The following is a 25089-nucleotide window of genomic DNA, read 5'->3' as shown; positions in this document are numbered from 1 at the left end:
GAGAGGCACAGAATCCACGTTGCCTGAAGTCCAGTGTCAAATTTCCACAATCGGTAATGGTCCGGGGTGCCATGTCATCTGCTGGTGTTGGTCCACTGTGTTTCCTGAGGTCTAGGGTCAATGCAGCAGTCTACCAGGAAGTTTTAGAACACTTTATGCTGCCTGCCGCGGACCAATTTTATGGAGGTGAAGATTTCATTTTCCAACATGACTTGGCACCTGCACACAGTGCCAGATCTACCAGTATCTGGTTTAAGGACCATGGTATTCCTGTTTTTGATTGGCCTGCAAACTCACCTGACCTTAACCCCATAGAAAACCTATGGGTATTGTGAAGCGGAAGATGCGAGATGCCAGACCCAACAATGCTGAAGAGCTGAGGCCACTATTAAAGCAACCTGGGCTCTCATAACACCTGAGCAGTGCAACAGACTGGTCGACTCTATGCCACGCCATATTGCTGCAGCAATTCAGGCAAAAGGAGCTGAAACTAAGTATTGATTGCCGTACATGCTGAAACTTTCCATGTTCATACTTTTCAGTTGGCCCACATTTCTAAAAATTATTTTTTGGTACTAGTCGTAACTAATACTCTAATTTCCTGAGATACTGAATTTGGGATTTTCAGTAATTGTCAGTACTAATCATCAACATTTAAAGAAATAAACATTTCAAATATATCACTATGTGTGTAATGAATTGATATTATATTTAAGTTTCACGTTCTGAATATAATTACTGAAATAAATCAACCTTTTCATGATATTCTAATAATATGAACAGCACCTGTAAATAAAATGCATTGACTTACTCCAACCTCTGCCTGACAGTCTTGACTCAATTCAGATTTGTTTGACTTGATTTTTATTGCCCTACGGCAAACGGTGCTAAAAAAGTTCCTCTTTCTTTTTAATTCCATCTGTGCAGATTTGGATGGAAATGGCTTCATCAGCGGTTCAGAGATTGGTGAGGTCTTCCGTGCGCTGGGTTCTCCAATGCCTGGCTACCAGATCCGAGAACTCCTTCGGAAAAACGATCGGGACAATGACAGCCGAATCAACCTTGTGGAGTTCACCGCTGTAGGTAACACTAACTGTTTGACGATGCTTCTGTTTGGTCACTCGTAGGGATGTAATGATAAACCGTAATAACGATGACAACAGTAAAACTCCCAACTGTTAGTATTAAAGTTTTGAAGCAAAACTATCGAAAAACCAAGATTGATATTTGCACTTTGAGAAACTCACTGACTGGCCAGAGCTTGCTGAAACGTTAGCTGTAACGCTAGCATGAAAACAAGATACATTAACGTTGTTTCCCCATTAGGAAACAACATACCCCAATCTAGACTTCTATAAGCATTACTGTCTGAGCAACTACAACATTTAATTGTGCACATCGAACCTACGAGCTGTGCTCTCTCAGCCGGAGTGATCGAGGATTACGAGACCTGTGGTGTTTTTACGGGAGTATTTTTACAGGGCATTCAAGGACGCTGAACAGAGTAGGACACAACAACCACCAGAAATAATGAATAATATATTTTGTTACGCTCTTTTAATTTTAAATAAATCTTTTAAGTTTTAGAGAACAAAGCAATATTTTAAACAATAAAAACTTAGCCATTCAAACAGATAAAATACTTGGACTAAAATATTACCAGTAAGCATAAGTAACACAAAATACCGGTATGCAGAATTGTAGGTTTTAGTTAATTTTTTGAAATAACTTTGTAAAAGATTTTAGTGTGTATAAACACTTTGAGCACATTCAACAATACAGTGATAATAATAATTGTGATAATTTGGGTCACAATAACGGTGACATGAAATTTTGTTACATCCCTAGTCACTTATTTGCTTCATGTGCGAAGACACAATCACAAATAAATCTATTGCTCACATGCCTTGAAACACTTTTATCCCTACCAGACAATATTATGTATACACTTTATATAAAAACTGGTCTGTCTGACGCAGGATACAATACCACCTGTCCATTTTCATGCATTCCAGTCTGCAGTATTGTCTTAAAATTGCAACTTACGCTTCCGGTGTCCATTTATGAAAAAATGCCTGCTTTTGCTGCGTTTTTTTTTTGTGCTTCTGCTGACTAGTGGTTTTCATTTTGTTGTATGAAATCTAAAATTACAATCAAGGCGTTTTTCAGGTTGTTGTTGTTGAATGGCTGGGATGTGTCCTTCCTGCATTACAGTTACAATAAGTTGTTGGAGGCTTCTCTTTCCTTGCAAGGAGACAGTCTTTAGGGGAGAGATGTCAGCACACACACTATATTGCCAAAAGTATTTGGCCACCCATCCAAATGATCTAAATCAGGTGTCTTAGACTTGGCCCAGCCACAGGTGTATAAAACCAAGCACTTCGGCATGGAGACTGTATCTACAAACCATTGTGAAAGAATGAGCCGCTCTCAGGAACTCAGTGATTTCCAGCGGGGAACTGTCATAGGATGCCACCCTTGCAACAAATCTAGTCGTGAAATTTCCTCACTCCTAAAGATTCTAAAGTCGACTTTATTATACGAAAATGGAAGAGTTTGGGAATAACAGCAACTCAGCCACGAAGTGGTAGGCCACATAAACTGACAGAGAGGGGTCAGCGGATGCTGAAGTGCATAGTGCAAAGAGGTCGCCATCTTTCTGCACAGTCAGTTGCTACAGAGCTCCAAACTTCATGTGACCTTCCAATTAGCCCGGTGCTTGGCCTACGTTACTTGACGTCTGCTCCTTAAGGAAGCATACCTCAATTTGGCTTGTGAGTTCCCATCGCAGGCAAGCGATAGTGTTTGAGGAAGTATAAGTGTTTTTTGGGGTCGTACGTAGCTGGTCGATGTGCTGCAATACTTACAGCGCAATGTTTTTTCTCAAGTGCACATATAATGCAACACAGATTTGTGGCCTGTGCTGGTACCTCGATGCGGACGCCTTGTGTAGGTTCTAGGCTGGGGCTGGCGAGGTGCGTGCCCGAGAGTGATGAGGTTGGCGGGTTTATTCAGAGGATAAAATTCGTACATGTTTGCAACCTGTTGGTCACTTTCCAGGAAGAGAGGGCACTGCTGTGATAATGCAGTTAATTTATCCTAATTTTTACGGAATCTACCGAGGAAGTCCTAAAGATGGCAATCCATGGGTTGGTAACCCCTAATCTACAGAATGTCAAATTCTCAATCTAGAAAGGGGAGGAGTTTATAACAATGTTCTGACAAAATTCTCTCTCAAAGATGTTTAGACCAACTGCCACTAACACGCTTTTGTGTTCACCAACCCCGCCAGGCAACATCAACAACCCCCTATTTGTTCAGCTCCTGGGGGCACGTCCATACTAGACATGATTACGGAAATTTGACACACAAAATTTAGTCGAAGAGTCCAGCAATTCACCCTTTACGGATTACATATTGGTTGTGTGTTTTGTCTCAAACTTACTCTGGTGTGTGTGTTTCTGTTCACAGATGTTTCAGGACATGAAAGATGACCACATTGGCCAAGCATTCAGAAAAGCGCTGAACAAAAAAGAAGGAATCGTCGCCATCGGAGGAACTAGCGAAATCTCAAGTGAAGGAACTCAACATTCAATATCTGGTAAGAATGGAAACTAAACTATCAGTGTCCAGATTTAATATTGACATTGGTCTTATATCAGCAAAAAACCCTTATTGGATAATATCGGCTTGCATCTCAAATCTCTGATAAAAGCAGTTGTGGCCACAAGTGGATTTCTCCAAAACAAAAACTTACTCTTATTTCAAAACCATAAATCTGACCGAAAGTTAGTATTGTTCATATCTACCATTGTATGATGTACTATTATTTGTGCCATATTCGTCCCAAAACTCATGGCTACAACATTAGTATTGTATCAGAATTAAAAATGTTAGCATCACAGCTGTCTACTGTACATTCCATTCTTCATTGTTTTCAACTCAATCATGTTGTACTGAGCAGCCATGACAGAAACTTGTGCGTAACTTTGTTACAGAACAGGAACGCTTTGCCTTTGCCAATTACATCAATTCCACTTTGGAGAAGGATCCAGACTGCAGTCGCATGCTGCCCATCAACCCCAACACTGGAGCTCTGTTCAAAGCTCTAGCAGACGGGATTGTGCTTTGGTAAACTTAAAAGACAACTTTCTGCACTAAACAATCATATTAATAATAAATGCTGATGAGAGAGAGTGTGTTTTTTGTTGTAGCAAACTCATCAACCAATCTGTTCCCGAGACCATTGATGAGCGAACCATCAACAAAAAGAGACTCACTGCATTCACTACACAGGTAGGCTTATTCTTTGGACTCTAACCCCGGATTTCTACTGGATGCGGAACGGCGCTGCCACAGTGGCAAACTGTTTCCGTTTCCATTCAAGTCAATGTGTCAGTTTCCACTGCTAGTGGACAGTCTGCGCACGGTGCCGACATGGCGGTGCTGTATCACATTCCTGTATTAAATATATGAGCTTCTAATTTCCCAGACGGCGGATCAGTTTATCTCAAATCTGACTTAGTTGGACAGAAAGTCATGCACAAACACAAAATAAACTACTCAGTTTATTTTCCAAATAATACTTTGTTTTAAATGTGTATCATATTTTACACTTTGAAATGTCTTAATGGGTGGGGACGGACATGAAGTCAACTTGTCAAAAGTTTTCAAAAATGATTTCACCTTGTTGACACAAATGGACGAGGACATGCTGATTCTGCAGGGCCAGTATCAAAGACGCATATACACATACATACATTATATATTATAAATAAATAAATAAATGGGTTGTACTTGTATAGCGCTTTTCTACCTTCAGGGTACTCAAAGCGCTTTGACACTACTTCCACATTTACCCATTCACACACACATTCACACACTGATGGAGGGAGCTGCCATGCAAGGCGCCAACCAGCACCCATCAGGAGCAAGGGTGAAGTGTCTTGCTCAGGACACAACGGACGTGACGAGGTTGGTACTAGGTGGGATTTGAACCAGGGACCCTCGGGTTGCGCACGGCCACTCTTCCACTGCGCCACGCCGTCCCTATATGTTATATATTTTGACAGATATTTTTTGCAGCACACACACAAAGCTGCCCCAAGCTAAATTGGGGCCCAAAACAGATTTGTACTTTGAGGCCCCCCTCCACTTCCTATTAATTTTTTTTTAATGTAATGTTAGACTTTTTTAAAATAATGAAGATATGAAGAAGATATTTTGTGCCCCCAGCCCACTCTCCACCGTGACTATAAATAGTATATTTTGTCTGTAAAACTGTTATAAGAATATCTCTGCATAACATTGTAAGCTTATTAACAATAAAAGAAACGTTTTTTTTCTCGTCCCCCACCGTGGTTACAGTGAAGCCAAGTGCTACATACGCTTCTTCATATTCTGCTACGGGAAAAAAAAAGCATTTTCCCGGAGGTCACACGCGCCCCACTGACATCGCACTCACTATTTGAGAAGGTTTGTTTTACGGCGAGGCGGCCCTGCACACCACGCACCCACTTGCACAGTCTCTTGATAATGTGTCAATCAGTTTGTCCAGGGATTTGTAATGTCACAATTTTGCCAGGTCATGCAAATTCAACCAATTCCCGCAAATTATGTGCATCCTTGCATCTTTGTCCAATGACCGCATTTCCCTGCACATTTTAGCCAATCAAATTTTTCTCTGAGCGGCACTCACACGCACGTCAACTGTCTAATGAAAACGTGTTTCTTTTGTAGATTAAAGAGAAACAACATGTAACAATATAATACCACTTTATTGAGCAAACGACACAATCTTTGTCTTCCTACATACCTCAAACCTACTTCCTGTTCATGTCTAAACCTTGTGGGTGGTAATATTGTATATAAAAATGTACTTCCTAATTTACATGTATTTATGTATTCGTTTGCAAGTTGATTCGATGTTAAGTGGGGAAAAAGCATCAAAATATTGCAAATTTTGTCACAGTTTTCCTGAAAAAGCTGCCGCGAATGATCACAAAAAAGCCTGATAAATTTTTGAGGGACTGATTCATGAGCTAGTGCAAAAAGGTTGTAGCACAATACCAATAATGAATGCAAGAGAAACAGATTATGGACAAACAACTACAAATAATTACAGGTCATAAGTGATGTCCTCAATCCTAGATGTATTCCATTGTACAAACCCCGATTCCATATGAGTTGGGAAATTGTGTTAGATTTAAATATAAACGGAATACAATGATTTCCAAATCATTTTCAACCCATATTCAGTTGAATATGCTACAAAGACAACATATTTGATGTTCAAACTGATAAACATTTTTTTTGTGCAATTAATCATTAACTTTAGAATTTGATGCCAGCAACACGTGACAAAGAAGTTGGGAAAGTTGGCAATAAATACAGTTGAAGAATGCTCACCAAACACTTATATGGGACTTCCCACATGTGTGCAGGCCAATTGGGAACAGTTTGGTGCCATGATTGGGTATAATAGCAGCTTCCATGAAATGCTAAGTAATTCACAAACAAAGATGGGGCGAGGGTCACCACTTTGTAAGCAAATTGTCGAACAGATTTAGAACAACATTTCTCAACAAGCTATTGCAAGGAATTTAGGGATTTTACCATCTACGGTCTGTAAAATCATCAAAAAGTTCAGAGAATCTGGAGAAATCACTGCACATAAGCGATGATATTACGGACTTTTGATCCCTCAGGCGGTACTGCATCAAAAACCGACATCAGTGTGTAAATGATATTATAACATGGGCTCAGGAACACTTCATAAAACCACTGTCAGTAACTACAGTTGGTTGCTACATCTGTAAGTGCAAGTTAAAACTCTACTATGCAAAGCCAAACCCATTTATCAACAATATCCTGAAACGCCGCCGGCTTGGCTGGGCCTGAGCTCATCTAAGATGGACTGATGCAAAGTGGAAAGGTGTTCTGTGGTCTGACGAGTCCACATTTCAAATTATATTTGGAAACAGAAGACATGGTGTCCTCCGGAAAAAAGAGGAAAATAACCATTTGGATTGTTGTGTGAATGTGAGTGTGAATGTTGTCTATCTGTGTTGGCCCTGTGATGAAATGGCGACTTGTCCAGGGTGTACACCGCCTTCCGCCCGATTGTAGCTAAGATAGGCGCCAGCGCCCCCCACGACCCCAAAAGGGAATAAGCGGTAGGAAATGGATGGATGGATGGATTGTTATAGGCGCAAAGTTGAAAAGCCAGCATCTGTGATGGTATGGGGGTGTATTAGTGCCCAAAGCATGGGTAATTTACACATCTGTGAAGGCACCATTAATGCTTAAAGGTCCATACAGGTTTTGGAGCAACATATGTTGTTATCTAAGCAACGTTATCATGGACGCCCCTGCTTATTTCAGCAAGACAAGTGTTACAACAGCGTGGCTTCGTAAAAAAAGAGTGCGGGTACTTTCCTGGCCCGCCTGCAGTCCAGACCTGTCTCCCATGGAAAATGTGTGCCGCATTATGAAACGTAAAATACGACAGCGGAGACCCCGGACTGTTGAACGACTGAAGCGCTACATAAAACAAGAATGGGAAGGAATTCCACTTTCAAAGCTTCAACAATTAGTTTCCTCAGTTCCCAAACATTTATTGAGTGTTGTTAAAAGAAAAGGTTATAAAACACAGTGTTGAATGTGCCCTTTCCCTACTACTTTGGCACGTGTTGCAGCCATGAAATTCTAAGTTAATTATTTGAAAAAAAAAATAAAGTTTATTAGTTTGAACATCAAATATCCTGTCTTTGTAGTGCATTCAATTGAATATGGGTTGAAAAGGATTTTCAAATCATCGTATTCCGTTTATATTTACATCCAACACCATTTCCCAACTCATATGGAAATGGGGTTTGTAGAATTTGCTGTATAAATTGTGTGTGTGCGCGCGTGTGCGTTGCAGTGGTTCTTAAACTTTTTTCACCAAGTACCATCTCCGAAAAAACTTTGCTCTCCAAGGACCGCCATAATGACCAACGTTAAAATACATTGGGCCAAGTATATTTAATATTTTGGCCACTGTAATATTAAACACAGTTTGAACATTAACACTGTGTTTTGAATATACAAAGCACAACAAAAACAAAACACTGTACTTGAATCAAATGATTCCTTGCCATTTTACCAGAATCACTGATATATAGCATAATATTACGCATTTTCTGTGCAAATACCATTACACATTTTTCGTGTAAATAGTTCATATACAGTATAGATGAAACAATTACAAGGTTTAAAAAGTTACTTTTTTGAGTGAAATGTGTTTTGTCCTTAACAGGAGAACCTAAACTTGGCGCTGAACTCGGCCTCCGCTATTGGCTGTCAAGTTGTCAACATTGGTGCTCAAGACTTGAAAGAGGGAAAACCTCACCTGGTGCTCGGACTCCTCTGGCAGATTATTAAGATAGGACTGTTTGCAGATATCGAGCTGAGCCGCAATGAAGGTGCTTCATTAATTAGCACTTTGTTACACACACACAACGTGACCAAACTAATAACAATAATTCAATACACTTCATTCAGCCATCGCAGCGCTGTTGGAGGAAGGAGAGAGTTTGGAAGAGTTAATGAAACTGAGTCCAGAAGAGTTGCTGCTGCGTTGGGCCAATTTCCACCTGAAGAAAGTTGGCATCACCCTGACAAACTTTTCGGGTGATATTAAGGTGAGAGGAAATGATCTGTGTGCAACATGTAATCTGCAGTTTTAAGTATTTCACTGTATTATAGGATATTGTGCTTTTTATATATGTTTTTAATAAAATATATTATTTATTTGTTCAAAACTTTTTTATAGTAGAGTGCACGTTTTGAACATTTTCACAATATTACAGAAAAGGTGTTTATCCATTAACTAAGTCAAAAGTGAAGTAATAGTTGATCTGTGTTCATACATCATTTAATGAATGTGATGTTTTTTTGTCATTAATCCCATGCCCAATGTTTAAACTTTGACGATCTTAGTGTAAATAAATGAATAGGAAACACTAAATGTTGAGATAACGTGATCGATTTGTATGCAAAACAGTAATTGTACAAAAAAAGGAATGCTATACAAAGTAGTACATTGTTTGGCACAATGTCAACATTGTTGTGTTTGGGTGATTGTGTGCAGGATTCCAAGGCGTATTTCCACCTGCTGGAGCAGATTGCACCAGACGGCAGCAAAGACAACGTTCCTAGAATTGATATTGACATGGCTGGACTTTATGTAAGAAAAAGATTGACACAACCTTTTCTATAGTCCACAAATGTGTCATTTTTTCCTGCTATAATCCCAGAAAAAACAGTCACTTGCCAATTTAAAATGAGTATGTTGCAATTAGGGGTGTTTCGATTCAATATTGACATCGGCTATCGGTCTGTTAATAGCACAATAACAAAGTATCGGATGACATCGGCTTGTATCTAAACTCTCCGATACTAGCAGTCCTGTAATGTGTTTACTTGTGAAAAGCTGGACAGCCAGCTAACATCTAAATGTCCTCCAATAATTACTTGTAGTTGGTCTTTTCTTGTATTTTAGGCAAGTCATTTACAAAAGGTAAACAAAATAGTAGTTGGTCTTTTCTTGCATTTTAGGCAAGCCATTTACAAAAGGTAAACATAATAGACTATATGCTAAATAATTACAGTTGCATATTACTTACACATACAAAGTCTCCTAGGCAGAGAAGCGCATTAGAGAGTATCCAGTAACAAACATGTCCGCATCATTCAACTTACTGCATATGATGATATATTAACATATTGGGATCGAGGTGTCACCTGGAAAATAATTGCTACTCCCCTTGAATCTAAAGATAGCATAAGTCAGTTCCAGGCAGGTAATAATATTGTTTTTCATATTCATTGATCTGTTTGACCAATTTGACTTGATCAGATATTTTTTTTTATATTCAACACTACACAATAAGAAAAGTATGTATGAATCCGACTAGGGGTGTAACAATTGGTCGATGTATCGATAGATTGTATTATATCCCTACATTTCAAAGTTTCCTTTTGTTAATTCAACCATAAAGTGTTGCTTGCACTTTATTCAAATGAGATGCATTGGCCATTATTTGTTGTTCATTTATACATAATTCCCTTACAAGAATATATATATATATATATATATACACACACACACATATACACACACATACATACACACATATGTGTGTGAGTGTGTGTGTATGTGTGTATATATATATATATATACACATACATACACACATATATGTGTGTGTGTGTGTGTATGTATATATATATAAATATATATGTATATGTATGTGTATATATATATATATATGTATGTATATATATATATATATATATATATATATATATATATATATATATATATATATATATATACATATACACATATATATATATATATATATATATATATGTGTATATGTATATATATATATATATATAATTTGTTCTCTACATGCCAATGTGGTCATACCTATTTAGCTTCATTCATATCTCAATAATATACGTGTGCTCTGTGTGTCACCAGGAGAAAGATCTTGCAAAAAGAGCAGAGCGCATGCTGGAACAAGCCGACTCCCTTGGCTGTCGACAGTTTGTGACGGCGACCGATGTGGTGTCTGGAAACGCAAAGCTCAACATGGCCTTCGTGGCCACGCTTTTCAACAAACACCCGGCTCTCACCAAACCTGAGAACCAAGAATGGAATGTGATGAGTAAGAATTGTTGACACACACACAATTAAGCCCAAAATGATTAATGATTAACCACCGTCAATTTTGTGTTCTAGTTTGAGTTTTGAGGTGAGTAGATTAGCCAAAACTCAAGAGCCCTGTTACTTTGGAGCAATATGAAAAAGTAAAACAATTATCATCCAAGTAATTACTTGAGTCAGAATATTCAGTGAAAAAAACTATTCAAGCATTAAGTTACTTGTGTTTTATTTTGTAGCTATTTTTAATGATACTTTTTTCATTTTAAAAGCACACACACACAATGGGGTGCGTGTGTGCGTGCGTGCGCGTGAGATACTAAAACAGTATGTACTTCAAAAGATGCACATTTTACAGTTATTTATGGTAACAGAGATAATGTTTGCATATCCGCAGCTAAAACATAAAAAAACACGACTTACCACAACATGTTTACTTTACTTGGAAGTGGAATTCTAGTAGGCTGAAATGAAAACATTTCTTCTGACACATGTGACATTGCATGATATAATGTTATTTTTCATATTTTATAAGTAAACATTAAAAAGACGTCATGATATTTTTTACAGTGAGTGCGGTCATGTGTCATCCAGGCTGAGTTTGATTGGTGAATTGTGGTTATGTGACAGCGCCCCCCTGGAAGAAGTCTCTCTAACGAGACCAATAAATAACACTTTTCATTAGGTAATCTATAGATTATAAAGAAATATAATGATAATATATAAATAAAAATATATATTAAAATAACGAGTAAAAGAAGCATTTCTTTTCCCCCCAAATACTTAAGTACAAGTACAAAGTGTGTTCCATTAGAACTACTCTGACAAGTACAATTTATTAAAAAATGTTCTTAAGTAAATGTAATGGAGTAAATGTAGCATGTTATTACACACCTCTGGGATTGACCTCTTCTAACCCCTCATTAGTTCAATCATCCATCCATCCATTTTTTGCCACTTATTCCCTTTTGGGGTAGCGGGGGGCGCTGGTGCCTATATCTGCGACAATTGGGCGGAAGGGGGCGTACACCCTGGACAAGTCGCTATCATGGTAGTTCAATCATGTGTCATTGAAATCTACGCCCCAGACAACATGTGGTTTATTTACTATCAGACGCAGACTTTGTTAGCAATGAGAACAGATTAGCATTAGCATCCCGCTAACACAGACACACGTATGTATTGCATATTTTCATTAATATAGCACTGAATTGCGGTCTGTTGACACGTTGCTATATCACAGACATAAGATAACCTTTATCAGATAAAATTCAGTTTAATTGAAACATTGTTTAACAGTACAGTCGGTCCTCATGTTGTGATAGCATTCTCATAAATTATTTATACTGTACAAAAGCATAGAGAAAAAAATGCTATGTCGCTACACTGAAGGAAAGATGACGTCACTTTTGTTTTAAGTACATTTTTTCTCTTTGTCCCATGCGTGAGGCAGACTCTTCTGATGGCAGTTCATCAAAGCAAAGGACAGTCCAACAAAATTAAACATTGTCAAATGTTGACAAAGTGTAGAAATCAACAATGGTTGCACACTTTGTCTAAGCCAATCCAACGTTGCGATCAACATGAAGGATAAAGACTGTATTCAATTTGAAAGGGCCTTTAATGAAAAGGACAGTTATCTAGCACAGTTGTTTTCACGTTATTGAGATGTCCTGTCTCTGCCTCCCTTGCAACTTCCAGTGAGATTTTTTATTGTATTGGAAAGGTACTGTATGTGGTCAATGTGGCTGACTTAGCCGATTATTTAAGTCCCCACTTATATCGCCGTCGTGGAAACGGAACTTGTTGCCAAATGTGCTTCCTTGCATTGTTTGAACTCATAACCTGAGGAGTACTCCTGGTTCCTTCCATTCCCCTTACAGGTGAGACCAGAGAGGAAAGAACATTCAGGAACTGGATGAATTCTCTTGGAGTGAGTCCACATGTTCACCACATCTACGGGTCAGTTTCTGAAAAAACTGCATATGTGGAGCCATGATGCTGTTTTTAATAAACATGTTATTGTTGATGCAGTGATCTGCAGGACGCCATGGTCATCCTTCAATTGTATGAAAAAATTAAGGTGCCAGTGGACTGGGACAACAGAGTCAACATGCCTCCATTTAGGGCAGTAGGGGGAGGACAAATGAAAAAGGTAAATATGTGTATGTATTACGGCTTTCAAATATAACCAGTTAACTCAACTGCAATTATTCACAAACAATTACCGCATTAATCATGAATAAACACCTTTACCTTAGGTGCGATCAATGATCAGGTTAATGCATATGTCAGTGCAAAGACGTGTGAGGAGACTGGTGTGCTCACTGCTAAACTTCTCTTCAAAATAAACCCAACTTCTTACAATGCAGATATTGGAGCTTTGAGTATTGGCTTGTACCAATATTGATTTGATAGGCTTTCAGTTATTTTGGAGTATGGAATTTTAGAAAAGGTTTCATCAAGTGAAATTGATAGTTATTATTAACTGTCTGGAATGAATTCATATTTTGTAGTGTGGAATTTTAGAAAAGGTTTCATCAAGTGAAATTGATAGTTATTAACAACTGTCTGGAATGAATTTATGCGGCAATTTCTAGCGATTTCTTGCTTTTGAAAATGTGACTATAACTTGTACATCACAAAGTAATGCTGCTTTATTGCTTGTGATGTAATGTCCAAAATTGACTGTTTTTATACCTTGTTAGTATACTATAAAATACTGAACTAAAATTAAAACTGCATTCTGCGTTGAAGGGGCCCTTGAGGCAGAGTCGGCGGGAAAGCATGACTCATTCGGTCACACCTTCCCAATGCCCAGACCCAAAAACTCAGGAAGATCGGACCATTTAGAAATAAGCTAATAATCATTTTCAACCAGAGGGGGAACATATTGGTGTTGATATAAAGCTCTAGTAATGTTCGGTTCATTATCAATCTGGAAGGATTTAAATGACATTTTGATGGTTGACTGTAAGGAGCAGGTTTTTCCGTTCAACCACGATTGGGTACTAACAGGTACTGACCCATCCAGCACTCCCAATGTATTGTCATAATTTGAACCAATTCTTAGCAATATCTCAATTTGTGGAGCTGATTTTTAAATGTTGAGAGTTTTGTGGCAAGCCATCAAATTAAAGTGCCACGGTCACGTCCTGCGGCCTAGGCAATATTCCATTGCAATTTGTCGTTGCCCACCACTCTGTCATTTTAATTAAAGTTCATTTGGTCAAAACCCCAGGAGGATTTTGTTAAAGTGCTACCTCCTTTTTTGGCAAGATGGCCAACTTGGTGTTTGTTTTCAAACATGGCTTCTTGAGACTTTTACATGTGTCCTTTTGTTATAGATGTTTTCAGTTATTTCTGTGACGATACATAAATCTGGTGGCAGAAGTTACTTTTTGAAATGTTCAAGGGGGTGCCAGAAAACAAAATTTGAAATGACCCCGAAAATGTCATATTTTTCATCGGACCTGACGCTCTTGCACAAAATGGTGAATTTTCCTGCATGTTAAGTGCCTCAAAAATGCGATGGAAGTGGGAGAAAAATATTAAACAAAGCAATTTTAATTGGACTTTTGCAGCTTTTATTGCTCAAGCTCTAATCAATTTTTAAGATTAGCACAATGTGGTGGTGTTATTCTCACTTTTGACACGTACAATGCCGATATTGATCTGATATATTAGCATGACTGACATACTTTTATTATTTTGTAATTGGGGAATGTTAGATAAGGTTGATCAAGTGAAATAAGTCAGAGAACAATGGGGGGTATGAAAAACACTAACCTGTTATTAAAAAATGACTTAAGCCAGCGGTGTCCATTTGCGGCCCGCAGGTAATTTTTTAACGGCCCCACGGCACATTTTAAAAATACTATGGAAAAAAATAAAAAGTGGTATAAAAGAGCAAACAGGTGAAATATAACAAGAACATGTTGCAATGTTTACTCTAATAACACAAAGCTGCCATGCAGGCTGTTTCTTTAAAGAAAAAAAATAGTGAATCAAAATCAATTATGAATTATTGACCAATTCAAGGCTCCAATTACGTCACATTAAATATTTCACTTTGAGATATTTTTGGGGGCAAATGTTGGATATTTTGTGTTTGCCATATAAAAAACTGAGCTGTTTTTTTTTTTTTTTAAATTTGGCCTAAAATGAACAAACAAAAAAAACAACTTATAATTGACAGATAGATCTGAAGTTGATCTTGAGACCACTGTGGTAAAAGTAAACAGTAAAAAAAAATTATAATTTGTTTTTTAACACTTTAATGAGTAAGACCCTTTTGGATCAGTGTGTTTTGTTTTTAAGTGTCATTGCACAAAAAATAATAGGGAATTAAAATCAATGGTGTTATGAGTTGTTGACCTTTTTACGGCTCCAATTATTATGCAATCTCAAACATTCTACTAAAAAATTTTTGAGGGTGAAAATATTGCATATTTTGTGGGTTTTTTTTCAATAAAAAAAACATGGTTTTCTTTGACAAAAGGAGCATACAACTTAAATCTTTAAAAACGTGATATTGACAGATAGACCTAATATTGATCTAGAGATTTAAAACTTGAATAATAATAAAAATAATAATACTGAATAATGACACATTTTTAACATTTTATTTTTACCAAAACCCTTTGGGGTCCCCGGGATCAAGCCTGAGTGGAGGCCTAAATGTATATTTTTTATACATATATTGTATTGGTTTTTAAAATATATGGCCCCCGCTTGCTTTGATTATTCAGTCAGCGGCCCTCAGTAGAAAAAGTTTCGACACCCTTGACTTAAGCGGTCTATGAGTTGAAGTGGAATGCTCATTGGTTTCTTTTGGCGACACCCAGTGGTCACTCTTGAGTAATAAATCACGTTCATTATGCAGTAGGTTGAATAATGTGGACATGTTTGTCTCTGCTCTATATGTGTTAAGTAATATGCAACTATAATTATTTGATAGTTTTTTATATTAAAAAATGTGCTGTTTTAGACTGCCTTGTTTGACTCTTGTTATACGTTTGTCTAGCTCATATTGTGTGCTTGCTTAGCTGTTGTGTATCTGCAAGCTCTAAGTAGCCTAGCCTACCATATTTAGATTTTGTAAATGACTAAAATACAAGAAAAGGCCAACCTTGTGTGCTTACTAGAAGATTGTGTAATTGTAGACTGTAAATTGTCCATAAGTGTGAATGTGAATTGTGTGTAAACGTGTCTTGGTTAACCACTTCAAGGTCTACCCACTTCTTGCCCCAAAGTCAACTGGCATAAGCTGCAGCTTACACAGAACCTATAAAAGTAAATTGAGTTCTAATGAATGGGATTGAGAGTATTTTATTGTGTGTTTTGTGAGGTAGATAGAAAACTGTAACTATGCCGTGGAGCTGGGAAAGGAAAAAGCTGGTTTCTCCCTGGTTGGAATTGGAGGACTGGATGTATTTGATGGAAATCCCACTTTAACTCTGGCACTGGTCTGGCAGCTGATGAGAAGGTGACACACCCTTTTTAATGACCATCCATCCATCCATTTTCTACCGTACTGTGACAGGAAATGTACATTAAAGTTTATTATCTCATCATTGATTGTGATCCTAACTCAGGTACACTTTAAATGTCCTTGAAGACTTGGGGGACGGACAAGTCGCAGGAGACGATTTAATCATCACATGGGTGAACAAGACCTTGGCTGAAGCCGAAAAGACTTCTTCAATCAAAAGCTTTAAGGTAATTAAAGAGAAAGTACATAATTTGTTTTGCATTGTACCGTGTCTGTACACGTATGTGTTTGTGTCCAGGACAAATCTCTCAATACTAGTCTTCCCGTTTTGGACCTAATAGACGCCATCCAACCCGGGAGTGTAAACTTTGAGCTGGTTCAAAAAGAAGATCTAACGGATGAAGACAAACTCAAGAATGCCAAGTAATAAAGCGACACACTGCAAACATTCACTATGTCATTCCAAAACAGCTTTTGCTTTGTTTAACACAGCCACAAAATATAATAAAATGTAATGACTTCCTTGCTTATGACGGTGACATAGCAAACATGCAGAACTGAGCAGAGGAAGTCAGAGTGCGGCAAAAGTATTTGAAGAAGAATCCATTCAGTAAAAACTAAAATTTCACATTCACATTTCAAAGATAGCGTTTGAGCGGGAACAGGAAGGTTCTAGCATTTGACCAATCAGAGAGAGTATGGCCAGACATTCTCTTAAATGATTGGTCAAAAGCCCTTCACATGACCACAGGGCGCCATGTTTGGGACCAACTCTTAAAGGGGCCATGGTATATAAAACCCAACTTTTATGCGCAACCAACTGCTTATGTGTAATTGGGATATGCATAAGTCCTTAAAATGTGAAATCAAACTGTGGAAGCATTGCAAAAAAAATGATTTTTAAAACAAAGTTTCCTTCCTTCATGCTTCCTCCAACCGGTCCGTTTGGAAGGTTTTTAATGACCTCTGACGTTTGCATGTATCTCTGTATATGGTAGGCTTACCAAAGGTCTTTGTGTGAAATATTTATCGTTTGATCATTTCCATTCCAAATGAGGTACGACCCAGTTACGACACGAAGACTGAAAATGCTCTCTTATTGGTTGCTTTAAAAAGCACAAGTCGCACACTAACTTTCAGCCTCATCTGAAGTAAAAACGTGACTTACTTCTAACTTTTATGATTTCTTGGCAATGCACCTTCAACTTAGAAGAAGTCACTTCGAGGGTGTGTTCTAAGAGAAGTCCTGCTTCCTGCAACCTTTCACAAAATTATGGATTTTACAAAGAAATAAAATACTTTAATGGCGTGCTCAGTGATTATTATTCCTGGCAATGGAGAAGACAAGGAAACCGTAATACCAATAAGTTAGAAACGTGTGACTGATACATTAGTATTGTTAGCTCAAGTTGTTTTGTAGCCAGCTTAGCCTTCTAATGTAAGACAATTATGTCAGCGTCCTGTGGCAATATAAAGAAGGCTTTTCCTAAAAACTACTTTTAATTGGATTAGTGCCTACTGTGTTTGGCAATGAAACAGTTAGTTGTATAATTCGTTATTAAGTCTCTTGTAAAATGGCTAACTGCAGCTGGCTTGAGCTTTCATTGTTTACAAGTGTTTAATACAGCAGCAGTGAAATCAATAACATATTCAATAGAAAAGCATTTCACTGTCAATATACAAATTAATTTTTATATACTATTAGTACATTTTAAATAAAATATTTAAAAAAATGAGTATACATCACAGATTTGTCTTTTAAAAAAGATTTTAACACAAAAAAATATAATATACAGCTCACATTTTTATTCAGATATACTAATTAAATATATTTAATTATAATATTTTTGAAACATATACTGTATTTGAGTTTGTCCATAAATATTTTTTTGGATTACTTTAATTTATTTAATGTGATAGTTTAAAACTTAAAAATGTTTTAATCACATTATATATCTTAATTATATTTTAAACAATATTTTACTTAATTTATAATTATGTATTACATAACCCCGTTTCCATATGAGTTGAGAAATTGTGTTAGATGTAAATATAAACAGAATGCAATGATTTGCAAATCCTTTTCAACCCATATTCAGTTGAATGCACTACAAACACAAGATATTTAATGTTCAAACTCATAAACTTTATTTTTTTCTTGCAAATAATAATTAACTTAGAATTTCATGGCTGCTACACGTGCCAAAGTAGTTGGGAAAGGGCATGTTCACCACTGTGTTACATCACCTTTTCTTTTAATAACACTCAATAAACGTTTTGGAACTGAGGAAACTAATTGTTGAAGCTTTGAAAGTGGAATTCTTTCCCATTTTTGTTTTATGTAGAGCTTCAGTCATTCAACAGTCAAGGGTCTCCGCTGTCGTATTTTACGCTTCATAATGCGCCACACATTTTCGATGGGAGACAGGTCTGGACTGCAGGCGGGCCAGGAAAGTACCCGCACTCTTTTACTACGAAACCACGCTGTTGTAACACGTGGCTTGGCATTGTGTTGCTAAAATAAGCAGTTGGCGTCCATGAAAACGTTGCTTGGATGACAACATATGTTGCTCTAAAACCTGTATGAACCATTCAGCATTAATGGTCCCTTCATAGATGTGGAAGTTACCCATGCTTTGGGCACTAATACACCCCCATACCATCCCAGATGCTGGCTTTTGAACTTTGCGCCTATAACAATCCGGATGGATCTTTGTTCCGGAGGACACCACGTCCACAGTTTCCAAATATAATTTGAAATGTGGACTCGTCAGACCACAGAACACCTTTCCACTTTGCATCAGTCCATCTTAGATGAGCTCGGGGCCAGCGAAGCCAGCGGCGTTCCTTGGTGTTGTTGATGAATGGGTTTTGCTTTGCATAGTAGAGTTTTAACTTACACTCACAGAGGTAGCAACCAACTGTAGTTACTGACAGTAGTTTTATGAAGTGTTCCTGAGCCCATGTGGTGATATCCTTTACACACTGATGTCTGTTTTTGATGCAGTACCGCCTGAGGGATCAACGGCCCGTAATATCATCGCTTACATGCAGTGATTTCTCCAGATTCTTTGAACCTTTTGATTATTTTACGGACCGTGGATTGTAAAATCGCTAAATTCCTTGCAATAGCTTGTTGAGAAATGTTGTTCTAAAACTGTTTGACAATTTGTTTACAAATTGGTGACCCTCACCCCATCCTTGTTTGTGAATTACATAGCATTTCATGGAAGCTGCTTTTATACCCAATCATGGCACCCACCTGTTCCCAATTAGCCTGCACACCTGTGGGATGTTCCAAATAAGTGTTTGATGAGCATTCCTCAACGTTGTCAGTATTTATTGCCACCTTTCCTAACTTCTTTGTCACGTATTGCTAGCATCAAATTCTAAAGTTAATGATTATTTGCAAAAAAAAAAAAATGTTTATCAGTTTGAACAACAAATATGTTGTCCGTCCATCCGTTTTCTACCGCTTATTCCCTTTTGGGGTCGTGGGGTGCGCTGGCGCCTATCTCAGCTACAATCGGGCGGAAGGCGGGGTACACCCTGGACAAGTCGCCACCTCATCACAGGGCCAACACAGATAGACAGACAACATTCACACTCACATTCAAACACTAGGGCCAATTTAGTGTTGCCAATCAACCTATCACCTTCGTAGCATATTCAACTGAAATTACGGTTGAAAATGATTTGCAAATCATTGTATTCCGTTTATATTTACATCAACACAATTTCCCAACTCATGAAAACAGGATTTGTAAATGTACATTACTTAAATAATTAGTTTATTTTATTACAGTATATTTCCATAAATATTTTTTTTCAAAATGCTGATTTTAACAATATAAAATGTTTTGGACATCTTTTATTTATTAATATATTAGAAAAAAAAAATATTATTTTATATCTAAATTTCACTGTGTACTGTGTTACAGTAGACGACCATGACTATTTTTCTATGTATTGTAGTAATTTCAATTAATGAACAAAGTCTTATACAATTAGATGTTTTTTTCGTTTTAAATAAATTTGAAAATAATTTATTTGGTTTATCATTATGTATAAACTTAAGTATGCAGTATGAACTGAAAACTGTATAAGAAAATTATATGTAAGAAATTAGCACTAGTACACATGTACTAAAATGAATGTGTAAGTGGATTGGACTGAACAGCTAGGACAAAGATGTCTGCATTGTTCTCCTTGGCTGCAGTTAATACCATTAATTGCTCTATGGTTGTCGTCACAATTTTCCCCTTCCAATATTGTACTTCTCCCAATAGTTCGATTTTTGAAGCGTTGGAATTTGCATGAAGATAGGAATTCTTCTTTTAATTAGGACCCTGCTCTTCAACAGGTACGCCATTTCCATGGCGAGGAAGATAGGCGCCAAGGTGTACGCCTTGCCTGAGGACTTGGTAGAGGTTAACCCCAAAATGGTGATGACCATCTTCGCCTGCCTGATGGGAAGAGGCATGAAGAAGGTTTAGAGGAAACATGGCCGACGACAAGCCACTGACTTTCTTCTTCTCCGAACTTCATTCTGTGGGAGCCAAATAGAAACATGCTGTCAATTTGATAAATAAAATACACATTTTCTGTTATGAGTTGTTATAAATCACAATCACGACTCTACTCTGCAATATTGTAGCCTCAAGTTGTATCAGTGCATGCTGCAAAATGCCTGGAAGTAGGAACGGGCTTGTTTCCAAGAGACTGTGATATTTTACAACTATAAATATTGTTGACATTTTATACATAACAGGCAATAGTCAATGTTTAATAAAACACCTTTCAACGCAACTCGTCGAGTGATTTACTAGCTTACCAGTTTTATCGAAAGAAGAGCGGTCTCTAGTATAAAGACATGTTTTTTAAACTGTGGGAAGAAAGTTGAGTGAGAAGGACAGTGCTGAGAAGAAGTGGATTATACTCATTGAATTAAAGGAATCAAAAACATGACCACGTGTAGCCAGGGAACTTGACAAAACAGTTCCAAGTGTGTCACTGCTAGTCTGCACCACATTGAAGCAGGATGAGTCATTAACGCCAAAAATACTGTACATTACATTCATGAAATTACTGTAGTTATCCGTACTACATGCAATTTTATTGGTTTTGATATATAAAATGATTTTTTTAAAAGGCATGTTAGATCTTCCAATTGTGCTCTTTTGGCATCAGTTAAACGTATTTTAATGCATTTAAATGGGCTGTGCTTTTTCACAGAACAAGTTTTTCAAAGTTCCAGCTGTGTGTCCTTCAATCAGACATGAAATTAAACGATGAATATCCAAAGATGATATTTACAGCAATATCGCTTATCTCCTTACCTTTTTATACCTTTGATTGATAAATTCACAAAAGTTGTCCACTTCCTCACATTCCTGCAAATATTGGATGACATCTTTTCTGTGGACAACACTGGCGAAATGACACTTTGAAACAATTCAAAGAAGTCAATGTATAGCTTGTAACAGTTTTAATTTACTATCCACTTGAAAAAAACACAGACGATAATATTTTAAAGCCAATATCACATATTATTAAAACAGATGTTGCTGTAAAGGACTTAAATGATCAAAGATACTATTAGTCCAATCTTTTTAAGTTCAACTTAAAAACATTTTTGTTATTTTTAACATTGTAATTAAAATACAATAGAAAATGTACTTGAAACACAACCAAAAAGAAAATGTACTTGAAATACAACCAAAAAACACAGACTGAAACTGTTACACATAACACTCTTTGAATATGAATATTTTGTACTTTATAAAACTACATATCAATGACGTGTATTATTGACACATTACTAACCTGTAAAGGTTCAGGCAGATAACAGATGTTTTTCTGCTTCTTGCTGACTAAAGCATTTTTATTTCATTCAAAAATAAAGACTCTTAAAATACAACTTTATGATGCAACGGGTTAGGTAACAGCACTGAGTGAAAACTCTGGAATTAAAGGCCTACTGAAACCCACTACTACCGACCTCGCATTCTGATAAGTTTATATATCAATGATGAAATATTCACACTGCAACACATGCCAATACGGCCGGTTTAGTTTACTAAATTGCAGTTTTAAATTTCCCGCGAAGTATCCTGTTGAAAACGTCGCGGAATGATGACGCATATGATGACACTTGCACGTGACATCACGGATTGTAGCGGACATTTTCTTCCAGCACCGATCACAGTTATAAGTCGTCTGCTTTAATCGCATAATTACACAGTATTCTGAACATCTGTGTTGCTGAATCTGTTCAATTAATAATGGAGACTACAAAGAAGAAAGCTGTTGGTGGAAAGCGGTGTATTGCGGCCGGCTGTAGCAACACAAACACAGCCGGCGTTTCTTTGTTTACATTCCCTAAAGATGACGGTGAAGCTTTAATATGGAACCGAGCGGTCAAGCGAACACGGTTGGATTGGACCACACACACAAAGTACAGTGTATTATGCAGGGATCATTTCGAAAGATCGTGTTTCGAAGAGGGTCCTTTGCGACGGGCAGAGATGGGCATTGCCACCACCCGTCAACTGGTGCTAAAGAAAGGTGCAGGGCTTACTATTTTCAACAGACCACGGCCAGCCATTAGTGGCAGTGCTTTGACAAGTTCAGACCATCCCACGCCGTCCACAAGTGGACAGACCGTGCACATGAGGTCTGCATTTGCCAAAACGGAAAGGAAGAGGGTAAGATCTTGATTTCCAGTTTCCATAGTCATACTCACAGACATAGTCATAGACTACTCCATGAACAATAAAATAAACTAACAATAAAATAGTCTACATATAATTATTGCTCCAAGTTCTAGTCAAGTTCTTCTGCAGCATAAAGTATCGTACATTTACTGAAATTACTTTCAATAGTGTCAATACTGTCAATAGATTACAATAGACCAGTGGTTCTCAAATGGGGGTACGCGTACCCCTGGGGGTACTTGAAGGTATGTCAAGTGGTACGTGAATTTTTTTAAAATATTCTAAAAATAGCAACAATTCAAAAATCCTTTATAAATATATTTATTGAATAATACTTAAACAAAATATGAATGTAAGTTCATAAACTGTGAAAATAAATTCAACAATGCAATATTCAGTGTTGACAGCCAGATTTTTTTGTGGACATGTTCCATAAATATTGATGTTAAAGATTCCTTTTTTTGTGAAGAAATGTTTAGAATTAAGTTCATGAATCCAGATGGATCTCTATTACAATCCTCAAAGAGGGCACTTTAAGTTGATGATTACTTCTATGTGTAGAAATCTTGGTTTATAATTTAATCACTTGTTAATTTTTCAACAAGTTTTTAGTTATTTTTATATATATTTTTTACAAATAGTTCAAGTAAGACCACAACAAATGAGCAATATTTTGCACTGTTATACAGGTTAATAAATCAGAAACTGATGACATAGTGCTGTAGTGAGGGATGCCATTAAGCTGTGGACCAGCTCTATACTCTTGGCAGGGTCCTTGAGGGTGCATGGGAGTTTGTGGACTTGGAGAAAGCATTTGACCGTGTCCCTCGGGAAGTCCTGTGGGGAGTGCTCAGAGTGTACGGGGTATCGGGCTGTCTGATTGTGGCGGTCCGCTCCCTGTACAATCAGTGTCAAAGCTTGGTCCGCTTTGCTGGCAGTAAGTCGGACACGTTTCCAGTAAGGGTTGGACTGCGCCAAGGCTGCCCTTTGTCACCGATTCTGTTCATAACTTTTATGGACAGAATTTCTAGGCACAGTCAGGGCATTGAGTGGATCCAGTTTGGTGGCTGCAGAAGTAGGTCTCTGCTTTTTGCAGATGATATGGTCCTGATGGCTTCATCTGGCCAGGATCTTCAGCTCTCACTGGATTGGTTCGCAGCCAAGAGTGAAGCGACTAGGATGAAAATCAGCACCCCCAAGTCTGAACCCCATGGTTCTCGCCTGGAAATGTGTGGAGTGCCATCTCCGGGTTGGGGAGGAGATATTGCCCCAAGTGGAGGAGTTCAAGTACCTTGGAGTCTTGTTCACGAGTGGGGGAAGAGTGGATCGTGAGATCGACAGGTGGAAAAGTGGGGCATTTTCAGTAATGCGGACGCTGTATCGATCCATTGTGGTGAAGAAGGAGCTGAGCCGAAAGAAAAAAGCTTTCAATTTACCGGTCAATCTACGTTCCCATCCTCACCTATGGTCATGAACTTTGGGTTATGACCGAAAGGACAAGATCACGGGTACAAGCGGCCGAAAGGAGTTTCCTCCGCCGGGTGGCGGGGCTCTCCCTTAGAGATAGGGTGAGAAGCTCTGCCATCCAGGGGGAGCTCAAAGTAAAGCCACTGCTCCTCCACATCGAGAGGGACCAGATGAGGTGGTTCAGGCAGCTGGTCAGAATCCCACCCGAACGTCTCCCTAGGGAGGTGTTTAGGGCACTTCCGACCATGAGGAGGCTACGGGGAAGACCCAGGACACGTTGGGAAGACTATGTCTCCTGGCTGGCCTGGGAATGCCTCAGGATCCCCTGGGAAGAGCTGGACGAAGTGGCTGGGGAGAGGGAAGTCCGGGCTTCCCTGCTTAAGCTGCTTCCCCCTCGACCCGGGTTGTATCCAACTCACCACCAGGTGGTGATCGGTAGAAAGCTCAGCCCCTCTCTTCACCCGAGTGTCCAAAACGTGAGGCCGCAAATCTGATGACACAACTACAAAGTCGATCATGGAACTGCGGCCTCGGGTGTCCAGGTGTCAAGTGCACATATGGACACCCTTATGTTTGAACATGGTGTTTGTTATGGACAATCTGTGACGAGCACAAAAGTCCATTAACAAAACACCACTCGGGTTCAGATCCGGGCGGCCATGTTTCCCAATCACGCTTCTCCAGGTTTCACTGTTGTT

The 25089-nt window shown here is 38.1% G+C and overlaps 1 protein-coding gene across 2 annotated transcripts in view; it reads left to right on the top strand.

Annotated features, from left to right (window-relative positions):
• The window catches only part of LOC133553382 (plastin-3-like), a 28627-nt gene extending 7610 nt beyond the window's left edge, over nucleotides 1-21017 (top strand). For both annotated transcript variants that reach the window (XM_061901509.1, XM_061901510.1), the window contains exons 3-16: nucleotides 928-1079; nucleotides 3472-3601; nucleotides 3999-4131; nucleotides 4215-4296; nucleotides 8300-8465; nucleotides 8545-8684; nucleotides 9134-9229; nucleotides 10532-10718; nucleotides 12598-12676; nucleotides 12749-12869; nucleotides 16069-16202; nucleotides 16312-16435; nucleotides 16507-16631; nucleotides 20572-21017. In XM_061901509.1, coding sequence (XP_061757493.1) covers nucleotides 928-1079; nucleotides 3472-3601; nucleotides 3999-4131; nucleotides 4215-4296; nucleotides 8300-8465; nucleotides 8545-8684; nucleotides 9134-9229; nucleotides 10532-10718; nucleotides 12598-12676; nucleotides 12749-12869; nucleotides 16069-16202; nucleotides 16312-16435; nucleotides 16507-16631; nucleotides 20572-20704 — 1802 coding nt within the window. In that variant the 3' untranslated portion in view covers nucleotides 20705-21017. The remainder of the gene's footprint in view (nucleotides 1-927; nucleotides 1080-3471; nucleotides 3602-3998; nucleotides 4132-4214; nucleotides 4297-8299; nucleotides 8466-8544; nucleotides 8685-9133; nucleotides 9230-10531; nucleotides 10719-12597; nucleotides 12677-12748; nucleotides 12870-16068; nucleotides 16203-16311; nucleotides 16436-16506; nucleotides 16632-20571) is intronic.
• The last annotated feature ends 4072 nt before the right edge of the window (nucleotides 21018-25089 follow it).

The sequence above is a fragment of the Nerophis ophidion genome, linkage group LG05, assembly GCF_033978795.1.
Source record: "Nerophis ophidion isolate RoL-2023_Sa linkage group LG05, RoL_Noph_v1.0, whole genome shotgun sequence".
Lineage (NCBI taxonomy): Eukaryota > Metazoa > Chordata > Actinopteri > Syngnathiformes > Syngnathidae > Nerophis > Nerophis ophidion.
The sequence above is the reverse complement of the archived record's forward strand: the minus strand, read 5'-3'. Positions and strand labels throughout refer to the sequence as shown.